The sequence below is a fragment of the Lycium ferocissimum genome, chromosome 1 (assembly GCF_029784015.1).
Source record: "Lycium ferocissimum isolate CSIRO_LF1 chromosome 1, AGI_CSIRO_Lferr_CH_V1, whole genome shotgun sequence".
In the NCBI taxonomy this organism is placed as follows: Eukaryota; Viridiplantae; Streptophyta; class Magnoliopsida; order Solanales; family Solanaceae; genus Lycium; species Lycium ferocissimum.
Genome location: NC_081342.1, coordinates 12253201 through 12275917, shown reverse-complemented (window position 1 = coordinate 12275917; position 22717 = coordinate 12253201). Strand labels below are relative to the sequence as shown.

The window sequence follows — 22717 nt, the reverse complement described above, 5'->3', positions numbered from 1 at the left end:
AAAAAAAAAAAAAAAAAAGAGAAAAGGCCATTTCCAATTCATAAACTATTCAAAAACTTATTTTAACTATTCTCTCCGAGATTAACTATTTGGCTTTTCTCTCTCATGTTCCTATCAATACAAAATGTTTAAAGAAAAAACGATTTTAAAACCGAAAGCGAGCTACGATAAAAAAAAAAAAAAAAGTTGGGTGATTATAAAAATGAAGCAAAAAAAAAAAAAAAAAAAAAAAAAAAAAGGACCATTTTAGACCTACTCCCATAGTTCAGGGACTATTTATGGCCTTTTCTCTCTGGTACAACGACGAAGTATCTGATTCTCTCTATTGCACATGCAAACTACAAATCATTTCAACGACAAAAATTAGTAATTAACTAATTACAACTCTGCTTAATCAGTTACCTTCTTGACCTGAATTTTGACATCCCTTTTTCTTTCGTTTTTCGTCGGAAACTTCAATTGAATAACCTCTAAACATGGTAGTTAGATTAATCACAAGAAGCAATCTAAACCGAATACGAAAAACCTTCTCAGTATCAAGACAAAATTACGATTTCACTCTTCTACATTTATCTCCTAATTTCCAATCCAACGATCATGAAGATTATTCAGCGACACGTGTCGCCAATCCGAGCTTGATGTTTCATAAGAGATGGCATAATACAGGCCATTCACATGATCATCACGACGACCTCCGTTCCGGTAAAGACGGAGAGAGGATATTCCGTTTAGGTCTCGCTGCTGACGTCAGCCTGGCCGTTAGTAAAGCATTTACAGGTTATGTATGTGGAAGCACTGCTATTATTGCTGATGCTGCTCATTCTATCTCCGATGTGGTACGTATAACCTATCTAGTCATGTCTATTTTTTTTTTTTAGCTTAGATTTAATGTGTAAAATGAACTGCACAATGCAGTCGTTTAGAGAGTTTTATGTAGGGAGAGATTTAAGTGTGTTTGTTTGCCCGTAAAAAGGTACAGTTGAATTTGTATACAGGGTTATGGACACGTGGATCAACATGACTAAATTAACAATATAACAAGCAAGAAACAGGAAAGGTAAAACTAAAAGGAAATGATTAAACGATCAAGGTAGCCTGGATCCTGATAGTGCCGTGAGCTTGAGGGCTTACTGACGAACAAGTAATCTTAAGAAAGAAACTAAGTATATTAGTTGTGCTTGTTGAATTCAGAATGTGTTACAAATGAGAATTTAGCTCTCTATTTATAGCTGAGCTGCAGAGTACATGATCCATGAATCATGCCCTGTTAATTACAAATATTAAATGTGTGCTTTAATGCGTAAAGACTGGAGGGAGTCCTGGGATCTCCCATAGCGGCTGTCTGCCGGGCTTACTCACACATGACCGGTAGATTGACATGCTTCCCCGGATCCTTACGACCTTCATCTCCGGGGCTGTGGGCCGAACTAGATCCTTGGCTGGCCACAGATGCTTGCCCAGTACCTTTCACTTGCTGGCTCACGCCTGATCTGTCGCCCATTGCCACATGTCAACGCTTGATACGACCACCTGGCTTCTCCGGTTTTTACCCAATACAGTGGCTAGATTTTTTTTTTTTTTTTTTTTTTTTAACATAGTTATATAATTGAAAGATATTTTAAGTTAGAGATAATGGTCAAAAACACACTTGAAGTATCACTTTTTTGCGAGTTTCCTACCTGAACTATCACCAACTATTTATCAAAACACACCTCGAAAATAACGAGTCAGCTTCCATGTAGACGAAATTTTATGGGAAAATTAAGTTGTCACTCGCCTTTTGGCGATTGTATTCATACACTTGGTCTAGTCAGCTTTGAGGTTAAATAGTTGGTGATAATTCATGTAGGAAATGCAAACACCTGATAGTTCAGGTAGGAAACTCACAAAAAAGTGATACCTCAGGTGTGTTTTTGACCATTATCTCTTTAATTTATTTGGTCTGTCTATATAAATAACTGGACAAAATTTCAACTGTGTATATAGAAGTTGAGTTGAATGTAGTGGGTCCGGATGGACCTGCTACCTAATACTTGTATCTGCTCCTGCACTGGAGGTTAGACTGATGTTGAATCAACTTTGTAAACATTAGTTTCTAACGTTTGGTTCTGATCTTTGTAGGTTCTGAGTGGTGTGGCGTTGCTGTCGTTTCAAGCTGCGAGGGTTCCCAAGGACAAAGAACATCCTTATGGTCACTTTTGATTTGTATCTACACTTTACTCTTTTTGATCTTACATCACGTTGTCTACATGGTTTTACCTTTTGATTTTGTGCTTGCGTTTACTTGTATAATAGGTGGGCGTAATAGCTGCCAACCCAATTAGATTTAGTTAACAGAGGACAGGGTTTGTTCCCATGGGTGATTTGATTAAATGTAATCAATATAGGATATTGTAATAGAGCTGACAAGATATGAATCTTTTATCATATCTTCTATATTTATCATTGAATATGAATCTTATCACTGTCGGCTCCTTCAACCTTACAACCTAGTGGAAGGCAGATGGCGCTAGAAACATGTTTTCCTTCCGTTTATATTTTGTGTGGCACATCTGATTCGCAGAGTTTAAAATATTAATTTGACTTATATATATTATATTAGTAGTAGAAAAGAACCATCAAAGTGATGGTTTGTAAGTTAGTTTGATAGAGAAAACATCATATTAAAGTTTAAATCAATAATAAATAAATTTGAACTTTTGAAAGTTTTAAAAGTTGTGTGCTATAATGTTACTTGTTAGTAAAATATAGTCAAACAGTTTGAGCCGTCCCAAAGTAGAAATAATATCGTATAAGTTGGAAGAATTAAGTACTAATTGATGCATAGACCTCGTATGTGACCTAATGGATCTTCCTTGAGTTAAAGACAGTCCTGTCTAACCATTTTTCTGCAGATGTACTGTTCAGATTCCTTTTTTCCTCTACCATGTTAATTTTCTGTTTTCCTTACTCCTTTACTTGTGTGCTTCTTCCAAATCTAATTGCCCAGTGCTGTCTTATTGTAACTTTGGCAACAATATTTGGTTTCTTACCAGATTACTTATTAAAACCACTATGTTATCTGATCAAATCATGCTTCTGCTTTTGCAACTGACTTTACTTTTAATATGGACAGGCCATGGTAAATTTGAGACTCTTGGAGCTCTTGGAATTTCTGGTATGCTTTTGGCTACTGCTGGAGGTATTGGATGGCATGCTTTAGATGTTTTGCTGGTATGTATCTATTGTTAGTATTCAATTTATCTAAAAGTCTATGTACTCCATTGTTTTAAAATTTTTGAGACATTTCTTGCAGGGATTATGGTCTGCAGCGCCTGAAGTTGTTAATCAGTCAATGACTCATATGCACGAGCATGAGCATCATCATAGCGGACATCACCATGGGTTTGATATGGATCATCCTATCCTTGCTCTGAATGTGACTATTTTCTCTATAGCTGTTAAAGAAGGGTAAGAGTCATTTTCACCTTCAATCAGAAAAAATAAAAGAACTTGTTCCCTTTCATATCCTTTTTTGAGATTGGTAACAACCGTTACAATATTTAATTGTTCCCTTGCTGTATGATGTGGTGAGGTTATTCCTGTCAAAAAGGTATACATGTTTAAATAGTAGTATATTTAAATTAAAAAAAGATACGCAGAGTTCCAGTGGAATACTGACTGAGCATCATTTTCATTCTATACTAGCGCCAAAGAGTGGTGATTGACCATACATTTGTGAGGTTTCTCTTAAGCTATCTGTGTAGTGATTTCTGGAATGTACTGTAGGAGAAGATCTCTGCTTCCCTTTTGCATTAAAAGACTTATATGGACTTTCAGTAGTACCGTAGAAGTAAGAAGAAATGGACAATTCACAGGGTTTCCGTTGTTTTAGTACATTTTTTTCTATCATTCTCCTATTTTCAAGGAAGTTTGTGTATCACACACACTGTGTGTATATATCCAAATAAATATTACCTTTTTGGTAGTCAAGGGGGATGTCTGCTGAGCTGTATTATGTCCAGGTAGGATCACAAGTTTGTCAAGCAGTTTTATTTTTTTGAAAACCTGCTTTGTATTGATTTTATTGTTATGAAAGACAGTTGCTTTGTGTTGATTATAAAAGCAAATAATGAAGCTGCTATCCTTTCTGTCAGATGCTCAGGTAGTACTGGCATGGCATCTGTAGAATACGCGTCTACAAATTTCCTTGGTTTATCTTTTCTAGGAAAACTAGTTCCTTTATTGTGAGTATGTTCCTGTATTTATGTTCAATTCTTTTTCTCTTGCAGATTATACTGGATAACAAAAAGAGCGGGAGACAGGGTTGGCAGTGGGCTAATGAAAGCCAATGCTTGGCATCATCGTGCCGATGCAGTATCCTCCGTTGTTGCTCTCATAGGGGTTGGTAATGACGTTTATACTCAAATTTTACCTAATTATGGCTAGAGTTTAAATTTTTTCTTTTAGCACAAGAGTTTTAACCATTTGATTTGTCTAATTGTATCATTGAGAACTAAACAGAATGTGTGTACTGGCTTGCCTTTAAGCATGAAATGCTAATATGTATTGTGGAGTAATACTGTTAGTTTGGCCTCGAATAGTTCACGGGTTTTTATATTCATGATATCGTGTTATCTTTTTGGATAAAGTATATTTATGTTTGTAATAGCTATCTTTAGTTCTAGGGCAGAAATAATTTTTTCCTGTCGTGCACTTTGACATGCAATAATATATACTCCTTTTGACTATAAAAGAGTTTATAATGATTACTATCATGGTTGTCAAGAACATATTATATTTTCATAGCTAGTATGATTGACAGATTGAACATTATTCTGGTGGTGAAATTCTTTCCTTTTGTTCTGTACCATTATGTTCATTTATAGGAGGAATCTTGATCATGAACTTGGTCTATTGATTCATCTCATTAACCTTGTTGGCATTTTTGCCCTTCGTTAGTTCTTAATCTAAAAGCTTTGGTCCTGGGGAGGTGTGCAATACGATTTTAAACTCTGATAATGGTACTTGTACCCAAATGTCAAGATATTGTATGTACAGCCTTGGTGGGCAGGGTCATCTTGATAAGCTGTACTTGTGGGTTGTTGACAGGTTGGCAGTTGATTCATTGAGGTGGGGGCAAGCTGACCTAAGTGCCACCCATATTGAAACGGTAAAGAGATTATTGTGTCCTCTGGTGTTTACACGGATCTAATAGGAATAAAAATTCGAGGATCATGATTCCAACTGAAATAAGCTCCCACTTCGTCACATTTGGGAATTGACTGCCATTTCATGTCAACATTTTGGACTTTACATACAATATCAAGCCATGAGAAATTCTGTGGCTTGTGATATCTGCCTAATCCTTCTGTTATTTCTCACTATAGTTTGTTTCTAAGCAGATTAAGAAAGGTCGAACTTAAGACTACGAGTTTAGGAACATAATGTTATCTCTCTCCCTCACTCTCTTGGAGAAAGGGTACTCATGTTGCTTGGTATATTGTAGCAGTCTGAACAATCGCCTATTCTTTCAATCTATCCAAAGTTGGGAGTTTCTTTTGCATGTTAGCAATAAGACAAAGACATATCTGAGCACTCTCATGTAGACATTTTGAACCAGATAATCCTCCAGCCTTTTTGGAAAAACATTTCACACTTTCCTTGGACTGAATATGAGCCTAAACGTGCTGGAAACAAACAAGGAGGGGAGGAGGTATGTTCTACCCAAAAAGAGAAGGGACTTGGCACTACCAAGTCAGTACTGCGGTTAAAGCAGTTATTCTTAGACAAATCCGGGTTTTCTGCAAAAATGCACTCTCTGGATAAGATGATCCATGTCTTATTAAGGTTAGAAGCTTTACTGAAATTAGTACCCCCAATGACTGTTGCAGTTAGAGGAAAATCCTGCAACTAAAATTAATTGCTTTTCTACTGGTACAATGTGTAGTGCTAAGAACCTTTGAAACCCCTAGGTCCTCCTTCATTTGTGGCCACCTGAATAATTTGGCTTAACCTATGTTGCTCGGACTCTCCAAAATTGTGCCGCACCTGTGTTGGATCCTCCAAAAATGCACTACTTTTGGAGGATCTGACATGCACCCAACGGCATGATCGGAAACTAGGTACCAGATATTTCACAGGGAGATGATCAAGCTCTTAAAGGCCATCCTTTTTGTGATCTTCCAGCCTTGTTTCCAAGCTCTTAACTCTTCTTGTGATCTTCTCAGTCAGCACCTTAAAAGAACGGAAACTAGAGGTACCAGATATTTCACACGGATATGATCAAGCTGCAAACTAACAATGTTATATAACCTGTGCATTCTTCTTTCTCAATTTCAGAGATATATATTGAGACTTCTGTAGTTTACGTACTAAGCCAGAGAGAGTGCTGAAATCTTGACAGAGCTCTTTTATAAGGATAAAGCATCTCTCAGATGCTCGAGTTAAAATGAATCTGCAGCAGGACATAAGGGGGAAAAAAAAGCTCTAGTGTTAAGTCTATCCCTGTAAAGGGAAGAAAAGACTTCCATACAAGTGTGAAGTTTATGATCTTTTATGGACAATTAAGTTATATATTTGAAAAATCCGATCCAAGTCAGCTAGTCATAGGCAGTATTTTGTTTAAAGCTTGTATAAGTGAAACAAGCCTTTGAATTGAAATAAGTCGGTATTACCTTATCAACTCAATGAGCTTTGGATGTGGTTGATTAGAAGATGTCTCACCTTTTAAGTTGATTTTTTCATGAAATTAGGTGGTTCTATCCTTGGTGTGAGGATCCTGGATCCACTTGCTGGGCTTGTTGTTGCAGGCATGATCATGAAAGCTGGACTTGAAACTGGATATCAGAGGCATGTCTTTCAATTACTGAGCTATTTTGAATTTTTCTTCCTGATCATCTTCTTCTTTTGTAAAATTTGTATAGATCTGAGCCTTTGTTTGAAGACAGAAATGGATGATATACTAAACCCCTCATCTCTCCATTGCTGGTTGGGCACTTGAACAACAAGAATATCTTCACCCCTTCTATTGGAGTAGTTTCTAAGGCTAAGGATTGTTGTTGGGGGTGGGTGTATGATTTGTCAAGTCTCTGAATCTGCTTTCATTAGCTACTGAGAAGAATGTGTTTTTGTTATAGAAAGTTGGATCCATCTGCCCTTTGAGCTTCAGTTGGCACTAAGTTGTTGAAGTGGTTGTCCTTGAGTTGAGGATAAATTTACATGTAATGTTGATACTAGATGTAATAGTGGTTATCTTTTGGTCAGCTAGCCTTAATTGATTTTTGAACTAGACACTCTAGAATGATTTTCAACTCACCATTTGCAAGTTTGTGGATATCCTTAATACGTGGTCGATTGGTTGCCAATTTGTAAAATAGCGTTTCGAAGATTAATGTTATCTCATCTGCTTTAACTGACCATTGTGTCAATCCTTTTTCTCATATTTTACTCATTTTTAAAATTTACAGTGTCTTGGAATTGGTTGATGCTGCTATTCCTTCGCATACCCTGGAGCCTTTCAAGCGCACAATTCTACAAGTGGACGGAGTTAAGGCAAGTCATTCTCCTGCTAGGAAGTCGATGTTATTTTTGTTCCTTGACTATCATTCATATAATACTTTTCAACTTAGTTTTGTGTCTTTTGATGTTGATACTGTTTTCAGAAATTCCCTTCTCCCACCTACTTGTCACCTTGTGTTACTTATTTACCCCTTAATGGTTTTTATCCCAGTTATGGAACTGATTTAATGATGTACAGTGCCAAAGGTTGGGTGGAGTATTCATATCAGGAAAGAAGATGCTTGGTCGGGATTCCATCCTGATTCTAACAAGTGCAAGATAATCTTAGTATGTCTTTACTCGGAGGTCCCGTCAAGATGGAAAAAGAAAGGGATTGGATTGGGGTTTTGTTTCTGTCTTGAATTAGAGTAAACATTGTTTCACATTTAATTAAATTTTGAGTATTCAAAGACTAAAAACTAAAATTTGATAGTTGCTCGACTATAAGTGTATTTTTATCTTACTCCAGAGAAGGGAAGAACGAAACGGGAGGGGAGGGGGGGGGGGGGGTTTAAAGAGTTTTCAGGGTCAACTCAATCGATATGAGATTTATGAAGCCCTTATCTAAGCGCATCACATTAAGGATTGTCCTAGTAGAATACAGTTGTTTGCACAACATGTACTGTTGGAAAGATGGAAATGTTGTTATGAATTTAGATGACATGCTTATCTAGCTTGCATTTTCTGTGTACTATCGCAGTATCATCCTCTTTTTAAATAAAACCTTACCTTGTCAAAAAAAAATAAAAAAAATAAAAAAATAAGGATTGTCCTAGTAGAAAAAACACCGTTCATTGCAGTTCCTTTTGTGATCAAGCAGCATTTTACCTGATTGATAGTTGATGTCAATTTATATTGGTATTAGAAAGCAGCAATAATTATATACAAGCACCTACTCATGTATGCTTATGAGATGTGAGAAACATGTGTTAAAGTTTAGAGTACTCCATTTCAATCGCTTCGACACTGTTCCAGAGTATGTTCAATTGCTTGCGGACTAAATTTGTCATCTCTTTCTATCACAATATTCCATGTGCTTAACTCTTTTTTATGTTGTATGGTACAATGAATGTTTGGGAAACTTAAATGTCTAACGGAACATCTTCTTGTTTTTGTGCACAAAGCAGTAAGCACAAGTTTCTCCTGCTTACTTCTATGTTGATGATGATGTTTTTGGTTTATTTGAGAATGACATCAATGAATAAACATCTTTTTTGACCTCTGCAGGGTTGTAGTCACCTGAGAGGAAGGAGGGCTGGTTCATATCTCTATCTTGATGTTATAGTTGAGGTAGTTTGCATGTCATGTTGAGTAGTTCATCATAAGGATATTCCCCTAACAAAATTTATTTATTCGTGAGGATGTCCTCCGGCAGATTTAAAGTGCACTTCCTATATGCAGGTTGATCCCTTCTCTAGTGTGAGTGCTGCACATGAGATCGGAGAAAACGTTAGTCGTGAAATCCAGCGGTTACATCCTGAAATAGCTGAAGTCTTTGTACACATAGGTACTGTTGACTTTTTTCACATCTGCATGTGTTAATGTAGGCACTAGAATTGCTTATAGTAGTTTACGAAATGTTAAACAAATGACTCTTAAAAGAGAAAACAGATAACGATGGCAAAACCCGGAATGCTGAACATGGTTAGTTTTTTCACTTTTCCTTGGTGTTCAGTGGGGGTAGTTGAGGGACCTTAAGCCGTGGGCTAGGTATATATCAAGTTGTTGTCTCAGTTTACCATTAGCTCTTGATTTGCGGGGATATGCATTGCAGTCGTGTCGTCATGAAAAGATATTGTCAGCACTTACAGGTTAACTTTCTTTTGATTGTTGTTGGTGGCTAACATTGTTCCTTCCAACTTGTAGAACCATCTACTATACACATTCAACAGGGGAGTGCTAACACAATGGATGATACTCAAGATCCTTTGATGGAGCAAGCAGACGTTGAGAATATAGTTTGCAACATTTTATCTACAAGCTTTCCTCAGGTATCTCTCTCTTTTTCTAGATCTTCTTTTTGGTTCATTTTGCTGTAGAGAAGGTTGGTTTGACATTTTTCCTTTTGATAATGGAAACCTGTGCATGAGGCTGCCTATTTGACTCTCTTGGATCCCTTGGTGCACTTTAGTTATCCTAATTCACCTTCTATTGTTACATATACGATCTATGAGTAACCATTTTACTTCTTAGATGGTCTTAGTGAGATGAAACAATCACCAAGATACACTTTCCATCTACCAACTTAATTTCCTTCCATTTCCATCCCGTCCGTTACTGCTTTGTAATGATCACCAAGCTGCCACATGTTGACATGAGATACTTTTAATTGGTTTTCAGAAGATGATTGTTGAGCGTGTGACTCCACATCTGCTGCAAGGACAGGTTTTACTTCAAGTGGAAGTTTCTATGCCTCCTGATCTCTTGATTAGGTAGAACTACTCAAAACGCTTTACTTAAAAGTAGTTCAATTACATGAGGCATCAGCTCTCTGTGTTCTTTCATACAATTCTTTCATTGATTTTACTTGGAATGCTTGTTTATTTTCCAGGGATGCGATAAAAGTTGCTGAAGAAGCGGAGAAATTAATCACAGAGGCAGCACCAAATATTGTTCATGTGTGCATTCAGCTACGCCTAGGGCGACCTATGCCGGAGTCTTACCAGCAATTGGTGGAGCAGAAGTGGGAGGAAAGATAACTGCCTTTTACAAACACTAAAAGGGCATGTATAGGTCCAGATTCTGTATTCTGAATGAAAAAAAATCCAGATCAAAAAACTCAAGCTCCATTTTTACAGGGGAAGGAGTTATATCATAAACCAAAACTACACTCAACAGTTACTAGTATTATGTTTGACAACGATTGTTTGCAGGGATTGGTTTAAACAATTGTCACGAGAGGTTCATTTATTATTTTGAAGTTGAATCGATGTCCAATTTTGCTCATTAATTTTGAGACAAAGTAAACAAATATAGTTCCCCCTTGTCCGCATGCAACATGAGATTTTCGGCGAGAATACAGAACATTTGGTCATGATTGAGATTTGAAATAATATTTTTAGATTATTTTAAGTGTCAGTTCATCAAACTAACCAATTATTTAAATCTCGACCTTGAAATATAATATTTAAAGTTTGGAACATATTTTAGGAGTTCTTCAATTTTTATCAAATTTTACTTAGGAAGTTTCACCATAATATCATTTTTAGTTCTCTTCTACAACTTAATTTCAAATTCAATAAAATCAAGTCTATCTGGCTTGACAGAATGTTCTCTCATGGAACAACAAATACAACTGGTGAATCCAAAAGAAGAGTTCCATCTCATAGAAAAAAATGATGGTGGATTCCCACGTCGCTCTACACTATACCAAAAATTTACCTCTTCAAATTATACGTTAAATGTAATGAGATACTGAGTTTATCTTATACAAGATACTGGTCTCATTACATCTAAACAAAAAAGTAGTGAACTTGCTTCAGTGTAGTGAAACATGAACATTCACCATCATTTATTCACAAAATAATATCATTTTAATCTTCATATATTGTGCATATGCATTAAGCCTTATTCTTTTAAATTCACACTAAAGTTAAACTTCTCATATCAATTTGGTGAAAAATTATATCTTAAAATGTTATTCAAAATTCAACGGCAAGAAATATAGAGAGAGTAATAAAATATCTTGGTTATCTCCAATGATAATATTATGTCATTAAAATGATTGTAGTCAAAACATCTTGATATGCTAACTACAAGACGATCTGTGCATTATTAGATACAACTATGTATTAATGCTAATAATCTTGATCGGTTCTCACATTCCTAGAATTTGAGTATCTGCGAATTGAAGCAAGTTCGAAGTTCTACTTGACATTCACAAGTTCACAAAATCTATGGAAACCAAACAACTAAAAAAGGAGTACCAATATTGCTAGGTTCAAAAATAAGAGAAAGGAGCTGAACCACTGATCAGATAATTGTAATCTGAATGATTTTTACCACTTGTCGATAAAAATCTCTAAAATAATACTCAACATTTACAAGTTTACCAATCCATGAAAAACCAAACACCAAAATGTAGTAAATTCTTTTTTTGTAAAAAGAGGAAAGAAACCAAAGTTAAAAGATAAAAAGAAATGAGCTAAACCATTGATCAGATAATTGTAGTCTGAATGATTTGAGTCGACATATGAACTTTCCTGAATCGGATATCATCCCTTCAATGGTTCAAAACAATGGAAAATTAAAGAATTTACAAAAACTAAAAATAATAATAAAAGAAACAAAAATTATATGAGTAGGCTCAGAGGATCCATTGGTTAGATGTATTAATCACAGAATTCAGGAAATAGGTAGATTTGAGCATCATTGCCTAATCATCCATCCTTTTTATTTCACAAAAACAAATAACAAAGTCATATTATAAATAGAACCCCAAAAAATAATAACCCAAATCACAAGCTTCTCTAATAACAATACTCCCTCCATCCCAATTTATGTAGCACCTTCCGAATTTCAAGATTCAAACAAATTTTTCTTTGTTCATAATTTCTTCACGTCTTTTAAATATTTTGAATTGTCAATTATTGTAACTTATAGTAGTACCTTTTAAGTAATTTTCACATACGTAAATTTTAATTAAAATATTTCATGTCCAAAATTAACATTCAAAATAAAAAGTTGGGACAAAAAAAAAAAACAGATCAATAGTTGGGACAAAAAAAAAAGGAGTTGAACCATTGATCAGATAATTGTAGTCTGAATGATTTTTTGGTCGACACGTGTACTTTCCTGAATCGGATATCATCCCTTCAATGGTTCATAAAAGAAATTTAAAAAACTATTAAATAAATAAAAGAAAAAAAAAAAAAAAAGAGTAGGCTCAGAAGGATCCATTGGTTAAATGTATTAATCACAGATTTCAGCAAATAGGTAGATTTGATCATCATAGCCTACTCATACATCCATTTTAATTTCACAAACATAAAAAACAAAATAATATTATAAACATAAAGAAAAAATACCCACAAATAGACACAAGTGGAGAAGAGAACAAAGGTAATGAGGTTATTGAGTTATTGAACACTATATATAGGTGCTGTTTACAACAATTAGGGTTAGGGTTTTTATATGTTGGTCTAAATGGGCTTTGGGTAGATATGGCCCATATTGGTTAGATAATGGGCTAGATGATTTGGGCTATTTGGGCTTGGGTAACTTATCTTGGCTCATTTTTGCAAATATCCGTTTTCCAGTATACCATTTACATTTTGTTTCTAGTCTTATATTATAAGGTTGTGCAGATATAATAGCCTTTTAAAAGTTATCCTTTTGGATACAGTTAGATTTGAGTCTTTGGTTCATATATTTCTTAACACTACAGACAAAAGTATTAAACAAAATCTTAGACTCATAACGTTTTCTTATAAGATTTTCAATTCATTCAAAAAGTCTTTAAATTGTGGTCTAAAAGATAATAAATTGCAATAGAAATGAAAAATAATGGATCATTTATTAAATAATTATCTCAAAAAGAGATAACTAGTGAAAATTTCTGACTTTTCTGACTTATCTCTCCTACTGGGAATAAGCCCAAACAATGACCAATTTGGTAACTCATCGGGGATACACGTTTTTGTCTACTCTCTTATTACAACAATTTTCATTCACTCCCTCTTGTGCGTGCCACTTTATTGTTATTGGATTCAACAACATTTGGTTAATGAGTTTGATTTGTTATGGATAAAGCTTTGGTTATTAAATTGGGGTGATTTGCCGAAATATATAGGATTTTTTAAGGTCAGTTTAAATATTGTCCCCGTTTAACGAATTATGCAAAAAGAAAAAAAAATTAGGTCCGCCACATGAGTACTTCTTTTGATTACACTCAGTTACCTGGTGGAGACGTGGAGTGAAAGGATTAATTTTTGTAAGATAAATGGCAATTGCCATCAATTAGAACTAAGTATAACCATGACAATGGCTATGTTAGTTGAATTTTTTGTATAGGCTATAGACAGTTTATTTTTGCATTCCCTATCCCAGTAGCCCTCCATGAATATTGAAATCTCTCAATCTGATTATTAAAAAAAAGTCCGCGTCATTGTTTTCACAAGTGTTGTTTGATGAACGTAACATAACTTGCTTGTGTTGTTCTATTGTTCACAAATTTTGACAAACTAGCAAGATTATGAACTATCTTCATTCTACCTATCTTGTTAAATTGTTCACAAGTTCTGGCCGAATGACAAAATTTACATGTATTTTTTTATAATAAAATTTGCATGTATTGTTCAATTGTTCAAAAGTTCTCTTTTCCTTTCAGATTTTTCGTTGTTTTCACTGCTGCAAATTTTGCTCTTTGAAAATGATTTAGACATTAGCAATCCAATATACAAAAATCATGGCTCTTCATTCGTAAGTATTCATGCAAGTAGCTATCTTAATCAAGATGCAATTATTACAGTGACAAATAATGAGATTTTCTTACTTCATACAATACATGCTTGTCAAGCAATCAAAATCAGTAAGGAAGATAGGCACCGACCCGTTATATATGGTTATAACTTGAATAGGTAGGTAGGTCAAACTCCATTAATGTCAAGCACCAACGAGGTCCATGCATTGACGCTGATTAATATGTGAATACAAATTAAATTCGAAAAGATTTTTTTTACAAAAAAAATTGTCGTGTTCAATTTCCACCAAAACTGTATTTTCTCTTCGAGTTTTCTTAATCAACTTCAGCAGAGAAGGTTGTGCTTGGAGTGACCACTGTCAGGTTGCAATAGGAAAGAACAAAAGAGAAGAATGGGAAAAAGAAAAAAGAAATTTAAAAATAAAAACTCATATTTTTGTGATCGCAACCTATCGGTTAATGAGGTAGGATGAAAATAATAGGAGACCAAAATGTTCAAATTCTAGTAGAAACAAAACAGAACTGATTAGTGGTTTAATTTACTGCCCTCCTTATGGGAACAACCAATGACGGATCTACGTTGGGAGGTATGGGTGCTTATGCATAAATTTATTTTAAAATGTACATAAAGTGATCGCGAGCACCCATGTTTAATTTTTATGATCATTGTAAAACTTATACCAAAAGCAGTGAAGCATCCGCGACTTATAATTTCTAGATCCGCCATCCGAACAACTACAAATATATATCTAGCTTGTTTTCTACAAATTAAATTCTATCATGCATGCACTCTAATACTAAAGATTAATTTCCTGATAAAAAAGATAGTAATACACTGAGAAATTAAACGTATGGATTGTAATGGTCTACAGGGTTGTTGAGGGAAATACTTATCATTCGGCATCTACACCAAACTTACAATTTAACCTCAATAGTTACAAATTAAAGTGTTAGTAATATAGGAGTATATATACTACTCTCTCCCTCCCAATTTATGTGAAGGTGTTTAACTGATCACATAGTTCAAGAACGAAAGGAAATTTTTTGAAACTTATGGTGCAAAATAAACAATAGATAATCATCTCATTAAGGGTAAAATAAGAAGTTTAAAGATAAATTAATACTTACTAAAAGGTGTCATTCTTTTTTGAACTAACTAAAAAGAAAATAGTGTCACATAAAATGGGACAGAGGGAGTGTCATTTGACTATGATTAAATGATGTATAAAAGCGTACTGTAGCATCATTGATTTGGTGTAATACTGGATTTCCATATGCTGTAACATTTGTGCTAAATCAAACATCCCATATAGGCTTTTCATTTCCATGCAAATTAACATTCTGTTGATGGAAGGGATTTATAGCAGCAGCTTGCATCCTTTTTTGCTGTTGTTGCTCATGCAAACTAATAGGAGGCCTTGAAGTTCCTCCAACTCCTAAGAAATCAACTGTCAACATGTCATTTCCATTTTGTCCTAACACTGTCTGGTTCCTCATTCCCATCACATTTCTTCCAGTAGAGCTATTATTTGTATTATTGTTCTCGTGATCATGTTCCGTAACGTTCTTGACAAATACACCATTGTTTTCGTTCATAAGTATACCACTGTAAATTCCCATGTCACTCATCACTGCTGCGAAATTTGGCTGATGATGATTGTTATTATCTGCTTGTGTTTGGAAATTCTCATAGGGAGAGGGACCAACATATGGTGTTGGTCTTGTTATAGTATCTGGACCAGCCATTGCACTTGTTACGAAACTCTTTTGCATCATTGGGGAATTAATGCTGCTACTAGCAGTTGCCCCCATTTGGGCCGCTTTTTGCAAAAGCGCAGTTGCTGACATTGGAGCTGTTGATCCAGAAAGTTGGCCTTGCCCTTGAGCCGATCCATTTTTGCCACTGTCTTGTAGATAATTGAAATTTGATGGGATATTGGAGCTAAGTTGAAGTCCTGAGGATGATGAAGCTACGCTTCTAGGGCTACCAAAGAGATTACCTGTGTTGAAACATACTTAAAATAACAATGTTCTGAAACAATGTTTTAATTTTTAAATGAGATGGTCACACAACTACCTGAAGGGGTCGAGAACATGCCACCTTGAGCCACATTATTGTTCATGGACTTGAATGGAATGGGAAGAAGTTCTTGAGGGAGTGACTTTAGTGGGTTTTTGGGATCAAAGTTATTGAATTCGGATAATCCCAAGGAAGCATTGGATGACATGAGGTCATTCATTTGGCCACTTAATTGGGGTTCCATGTTGTTCATTAGACCTTGGTTCACTTTGTTGTTTTCTTCAGCCAAGGCATCACAAAAAGCTCTATGGGTGATAAAGCTGTCCCTCCTGCACATCAATAAACCTCCCATATCATTAAACAAACGATTTAACTTTTATATACATGGCAAATAATTTTATACATTTATCATTATAATTTAAAATGTAATAATAGCTAGATTGCTGTCTTATTTGTCAGGTAATAACTAGCATCACCTATACCCTACACGATAAACAAAGTACATGTAGTGATACATATAATATTGTAAGTTCTTTTACGCTATAGAAGTTAAACTTGTCATGACTAGAGCAACTCCCTCAAGAATGATAGCACTATTTAAGATCTTAAGATGATTAAGCATATTTTCTGTATATACAGGAATAAATGCATTACATTTCTATTAAACCAAAACCATAGTAGCTAGGTAGTTAATCATTTTAGCAGCTAGCAATCTTGGATCAACATGAAATGCTTTCCATTTTAGTTCATAGTTAAGAAATGACTGAAGAATTATATGAGAAGATAGACTAACCTGGAGAAAATGGTACCACAGTCACATTTATATTCTCTTGTTCCACAAGTCTTCTGGTGAGCCTTCCAGTCAGATTGCACAGCATACTTCTTGGAACATTTATCACATTTCCATTTCTTTTCTCCATGTTTGCGGCTATAATGCTTCTTAATACCAGTAAGATCACCCAATGCACGAGCTGGATTGTGGTGCACGCAAGTTGGCTCTGGACATATATAAACGCGTTTCCTCACTTCGGTCGTTGTTCTTTGCCTGAGCTTCCAAGGGAGATTGTGCCCCCTCCTATGCAACTGCAAATTCTGGTCCCTTTGGAATCCCTTGTTGCAAATCTCGCAGACGAATCTGTTTGTCGCCATGAGGGTTGTTGGTGATAACGCGATGACTTCTGCATTTGGATCTACGACCGTTTCGAGAAGAGAATCAATAGATCAATTACACACGTTGAATAGAATTCTTGAACAACAAACAACGATTTAAGATATTCATGATCAAGAAGTACTAGATTCTAAAAATTTTGAACAACAAACAACCAATTCAAATATTTACGACCAAGAAGTACTAGATTTTAGAAATTTTGAACAACAAATAACCAGCTCAGATATTCGCTATAAAAAAGTACTGGATTCTAGAATTCTGGTAGAATAAATAACCAATTCAGATATTCACGACAAAAAAATTACTGGATTCTGTAATTCTTGAACATTAAACAATCAATTTAGATATTAACGAATATTCCACGAGGAGTAAATTTTCTCGAATGATTAGAAAGTGCACGTACTACTCATAGACATATATCTCCCTAAGTGGCGTGTGGGTCACCAAGAAAGAAAAATGAAAAAAGTGGATTTCATTACAGTTGCAAGCAATTATTGACCCTTTTGAAAGACGAGGATTTCTCTATTTAAAACGAGCTTAGAGTCAAGGTACCACCATCATGACACTGAAAGCTTGCTAAGCTGTTCCTTGTACGTCGTAATATATGTTACGTTTCTACTTATACGTTCACATTAGACCACAGAAAACCAATTAATGTTATAATTCATCAGTATATCTGTGCAGCTTCAATGTGCTTAACATAAATTAACTAAAGCTCGCTAGCTCAATTTCAAGAATCAAAACACTACTTCATGTTAAATTAAACACAGTACTAATTATCCATAGAAGTACTATTCAAGATTCAAATTGAACTAATTAAGCTGCAACATTAATATAATATGTACCTTTTACGGTTTGACATATGATCATGAAATTGTTAGAAAAAAATACTTAAGAAGCAAAACTGAAGAAAGAATCTGCCGTTCTAAAGTCAACAGAACACAAATAATTGGATGTACATATAATTGTATTTTACCAGGATTCCCAGGAAGATTTCTCTTCTTCTTAGCTGGCGGCTTATTCTGATGCAGTTGGGATTGTGAGCTGGAACCATTGCTAGCAGTAACAGAGGAAATATTGTTATTTGAAGTGTGCAATTTATGGGATTCTTCTCCAGTGTTTCCTGAAGAGAAACTGCCTTCTTCTCCTGATATATTTGACATTTAGAAACAAACAATAAATGGTGAAACAATTATCAGATTTTGTCTGTTTTTTCCTCTGCTAGCTTTCAGAAACTCTGCTTTGTTATTTCCCAACTTTTTGTTTAGTTGTTGGTGCAAAAGGGGTTGAAGGATTTACTTAAATCTAGGAATATGCTATGAGTAGAGAGAGACAAAAAACCAGGGAACTCTCTCCTCTATTCCCTCTCTTGTTGGCACATTAATAACTTAGGAACCATGGTCTTCTTATTTGGCTTATACTAATATATATATAGTGTGGATATAGAGACAATTGATGTGGAAAGGCCCCTAACTTTGTATAATTTCGTTTTGCGACTACAATTAATCATTAACCTGCTTTCTTTTTCAATAACAATTAGTTATCTGAAATCCACCGGCTCGACTAATTCAGATTCTTGATACTGCAGGAAATTACACTCAATGATATCAGAAATAGGTGATCTATAACTTTTGACCACAGCTTGTCCATGGGCAAAATATTCAAGGTCAAAATTTGTTAAACTTGAATGTTTGCTTATGAAGCACGCGAGGTCAAAGATTCAAGATCACCCAACTCCATGGTCATTCTTGTAAATCACCTACTGCCTAAGACCCATGTAGATCTCATTTGTTTGCATTTAATGAATGTCTGAATCTTAATAATTCAAATCTTAATTATTAAGTGTGTTTTTTAGTTTGAATTTTCATAATTCAAATCTTAATCATTAATTTTTTTCTAAAAAAAAAAAATTATGACAAGTTGATGGATATGAATGATTAAGATATATTACAAAGTCTTAATATTATTAAGATGTTACACATCTAAAGATATATGTAAATATGACATTTCACCATTACCCCCTCCACTTTCACTGCTAACCCTCACTACAAACCATTATTAGCTACCACCAGCTGCCACTCACAACCACCATCCTTAGCCACCACCCTCACCAATCACCACATGAATTATTCGCTCCACCACTAACCACAATTTATATTCATCAGCACAAACTACAATTACCACAACAACGACAATCACCACCATCAGCCATCGCTGTATATCGCCAACCACCGATATCTGTTGTCAACGATTAACTATCACTATCATCTACCATAATTACTAATCACAGCTGCTATTAATTACAATCATCTACCACCAACATTAATCACTAATGTCAACCACCATCACCACTAGCTACTACTTAACCATAACTACCACCATCATGCAACACTACCACCAACCACCAACTTTAGGCATCACCACCACCATATAATTTTTGTTTGATATAGTATTAGATACCCAGTATTTTATATGGATTTATATTAGTAGTAATTTTTAAATGAAGACAACTTTTATACGTTTAGATGTTGAGAAAACAAACAATTTTGATTATTTAATATTCTTACCTTGATATAGCATTTTAATATTTAGATTTAGACGACTGTATCTTAATACAAATTTTAATATTCAAATGCGTATTTAAATTTAGACGTTTTAATCTTATTAAAAACAAATAAGGCCTTAATTAGCTCCCTTTCGCCCCTCTATATGGTGCCCCACCCACCCTCTTTCCCGCAGGACCAACAAATAAAACAAAAAAGATTAAAGTATATATACTAACACAATATAAAAATATTTTTATAGTATTAATGTTTTAACCAGTGATAGCAATTCAATTATCATTTTTATCCCGTCACTAATAGATTATTTATATTTATCATAAATTAACTTGTAATTATATTATAAATAAATTGGTTGTATAAATATATTGTTTACTTCATCAGTGTATTAAATTTAAACTAAAAAAAGAAAACAGAAATCTGAGGGAAAGAATCAAAATTGACTAAAATTTACCCAAAAAGGGAAAACTTTAAGAAAATGGGAAAACAGAAAAGTACATTCCTTTCCGAAGGGTGCATGTATGTGTGTGTCTTCTTCTTAATTATGACTATTAAGTATTATGATGATTATGATTAATATAGCATCATAATTCAAAAAGCGATATCCTAATTGTTGGCGCAAATGAGAGAAAAAACTTGATTATCATAGACCTAGGGAGAATAAGACCAAGAGGGAAAAAATGGTAAGACGAAAGCACCAAAATTAGTAGTAGTACATAAAAGTAAAACAAAATTTTGGATCAGTTCTTAGTGTGAAAGACATCTCACCCTAGAACAAATAATCAAAAAGAATTATCTTATTAGGGCCAGTGCCTCTTGATGTGACCCAGCAAATAATGTGACAAAATATCACAATGCAGTAGTATTTGAATTCTGACTAATCAAATTCAAGCAGTAATAGTTGTGGCGCGGCTATTAGTTAGTTCCACATTCTCTCTAGCACTAATATTAATATAGTGTATTCCCCCTTTCTTTCTTCTTTTTTTTTTTTTTTAAAAAAAAAATTCTCACCCAGTGTCGGGCATTCGCATTATGGCTCCAAGAAATTTTCTATGTCAAGAGTCGAATTGGAGACAGTGATTAAAAATTAAAAAATCTTATTTATCCCGCCACAATATTTGATGGTATATTCCTTTCTTCTTCTTCAAAATTTCCGCCAGAGGGCACATTATAAGAGTTGAAATAAATGGGTACCCAATAATTCCCTCTTTGCTCTTTTCAAAATAAAACAATCAATCAACAATACTTCAATTTTAATTTAAGTTACACCATCAATGTAACTTAACCTCTTTTAGCAGGTTAATTACCTTGTTAGCTAACGCTTATGAAATATAGTAGTTATAAATAATTACCTTTTAATTAGGTAATCTTATTGTGTAATGATCTTTTATATTGTCAAAGCACAAAATTGTAACTCATTATTAATTCAATATATCACTCTTTGTAATAGTGTAAATGGAGAATCCCATCCAAATGATGAAGACTTAGTCACAGGTTTCTTGGTGGAATCATTCAAATGTTAAAACTTAAAAGCCATTTGAAATGAATTATGACACCAAAAAATCATAAATTTTGTGTACACTGATTAAGTTACCAGAGAAATATTAAAAATCAATGTTCGTAAAGATTATATTCTATGACTAGACGTAACCAATCATAAAATTCGGCACTTGTACGTTTGTTTCGATCTTTCTTCTTTGTCATGGCCTTATTGTTTCTGATAGCATAATATAATCCAAAAATGCAATTAAATTTAGAGAAAAGCTAGAACCAAGATAAATAGTACTACTAGTCTACTTTTGAGGGTACAACGTTAATTCTTTTGTTGATATTTACTAAATATGAAACAAGTAGTTCGGCTAAAAAATGGAAGCAACTAGAAGACAGAAATTAGGATTAGGAACATGTTCAAATTTGTGCATTTCTGGTCAAGACAATAGTAATGAAATATTCTGTATTTAGTTATCCCCAAAACCCTATTCTCCCTCTACTAAAACTAAAAGTGCTTTGACAATGGACAAAACATTAACGTGGATTTCATCGATGAATAATGTCGATGTTTTTGAGGAACTAATACAAGAACATAGAGGTAATGGCAGACACATTATGCTATTGATTAGTTTCCACAATTTTATTTGATCAAAGAATAATTAATTAGCTCATATATTTCAAAATTGAGGTCAAGCCAATAGCTTATAGACATAAGGAAAGCAACCTTTTGTTAGAATCAACCAAAAAGACGGCCAACCCCACCTTGTATTCTTTCACATTATATAAGTTTCAAATATGGACCCCAACTGATGAAAATGAGGTTTTGGATTAGCATAATTATGCTTAATTATGTGTGTAATATAACGTTAAATCAATCTAGTTTGATAAAGACGTTCGCTGTAACTTAATTAAAAAGATCCTTTAGACCATTTCGACGTATATAAGCTAGAAGATTAGTTTCCGATGGCGTACCACACCTTCCTTTCACATTTCTTTTTCACTATTTATTGATCTCCAATATAAAGGACTTAAAAATAAGTATCTAGGGTGGAATGGTGATTTACTTCGAAAGTTAATTTTATTTAGGATAAGTCTTAAAGAACTATACTCTATATGTTCCATGCATATTTGATATGACATTCTTTATTTTAGTCTCGTAAGAAAAGAAAAGGACAACATTTATATTTGGAAGTGTCTTAACTTTAAACTTGTTACTTTACCATAGCTAAGGTGCTCTTATAACCATAGAAGCATCATGTTATATATGTACAAGACCTCAAAGATTACTTTTGGTATAAGTTTAAAGTTTAAAGTTTCGTGGCCACCTAAATTTGTTCATAGATTCCACTTAGACATCTCAACTTAGATCCTTTCCAATTGAACACCTAACCGCTCCGGATTTGAACCACTTGGACACTTTTTTGACAATAAGGGGAAAAGACAAAGTGATCAGTGTAGTCCACTCGCATATGATGTGGCAAAACAACGAATTAAATGTGGACACATGGCATTTGGCC

The 22717-nt window shown here is 34.3% G+C and overlaps 2 protein-coding genes and 3 non-coding genes across 5 annotated transcripts; 1 reads left to right on the top strand and 4 right to left on the bottom strand.

Moving 5' to 3' along the window:
* Window positions 1-294: 294 nt before the first annotated feature.
* LOC132048436 (metal tolerance protein 2) lies at window positions 295-10381 on the top strand. The gene is made up of 12 exons (XM_059439321.1): window positions 295-836; window positions 2122-2191; window positions 3116-3213; window positions 3296-3450; window positions 4272-4387; window positions 6735-6831; window positions 7449-7533; window positions 8767-8829; window positions 8941-9046; window positions 9406-9530; window positions 9880-9971; window positions 10091-10381. Exons 1-12 carry the CDS (start codon window positions 477-479, stop codon window positions 10236-10238), a joined length of 1515 nt encoding a protein of 504 aa, XP_059295304.1. The 5' UTR covers window positions 295-476; the 3' UTR covers window positions 10239-10381.
* Window positions 10382-11689: 1308 nt separating this feature from the next.
* On the bottom strand, window positions 11690-11767 carry LOC132031761 (small nucleolar RNA Z155). The gene has a single exon (XR_009408343.1). It is a non-coding gene; the product is annotated as a small nucleolar RNA Z155 (small nucleolar RNA).
* A 512-nt stretch (window positions 11768-12279) lies between these two features.
* Window positions 12280-12359, bottom strand: LOC132031764 (small nucleolar RNA Z155). Its single transcript, XR_009408344.1, has one exon. It is a non-coding gene; the product is annotated as a small nucleolar RNA Z155 (small nucleolar RNA).
* Window positions 12360-12417: 58 nt separating this feature from the next.
* On the bottom strand, window positions 12418-12500 carry LOC132031743 (small nucleolar RNA R41). The gene has a single exon (XR_009408340.1). It is a non-coding gene; the product is annotated as a small nucleolar RNA R41 (small nucleolar RNA).
* Window positions 12501-15110: 2610 nt separating this feature from the next.
* On the bottom strand, window positions 15111-18532 carry LOC132048420 (zinc finger protein GAI-ASSOCIATED FACTOR 1-like). Its single transcript, XM_059439320.1, has 4 exons — window positions 18125-18532; window positions 16774-17170; window positions 16038-16309; window positions 15111-15960 (listed from the first exon to the last, which is right to left on the bottom strand). The coding sequence occupies exons 1-4, from the start codon at window positions 18309-18311 to the stop codon at window positions 15257-15259; spliced, it is 1560 nt and encodes a 519-aa protein (XP_059295303.1). The 5' UTR covers window positions 18312-18532; the 3' UTR covers window positions 15111-15256.
* Between the last annotated feature and the right edge of the window lie 4185 nt (window positions 18533-22717).

Excerpts from the sequence above, each read along its gene's own strand:
- LOC132048436 (XM_059439321.1), top strand. The coding sequence starts at position 477 with ATGGTAGTTAGATTAATCACAAGAAGCAATCTAAACCGAATACGAAAA. Across the intron at positions 2,192-3,115 it reads GGACAAAGAACATCCTTATG|GCCATGGTAAATTTGAGACT; the intron begins GTCACTTTTGAT and ends TAATATGGACAG. Across the intron at positions 9,972-10,090 it reads CCTCCTGATCTCTTGATTAG|GGATGCGATAAAAGTTGCTG; the intron begins GTAGAACTACTC and ends TTTATTTTCCAG.
- LOC132048420 (XM_059439320.1), bottom strand. The coding sequence starts at position 18,311 with ATGTCAAATATATCAGGAGAAGAAGGCAGTTTCTCTTCAGGAAACACT. Across the intron at positions 17,171-18,124 it reads AAATCTTCCTGGGAATCCTG|ATCCAAATGCAGAAGTCATC; the intron begins GTAAAATACAAT and ends AAACGGTCGTAG. Across the intron at positions 15,961-16,037 it reads CATGTTCTCGACCCCTTCAG|GTAATCTCTTTGGTAGCCCT; the intron begins GTAGTTGTGTGA and ends GTTTCAACACAG.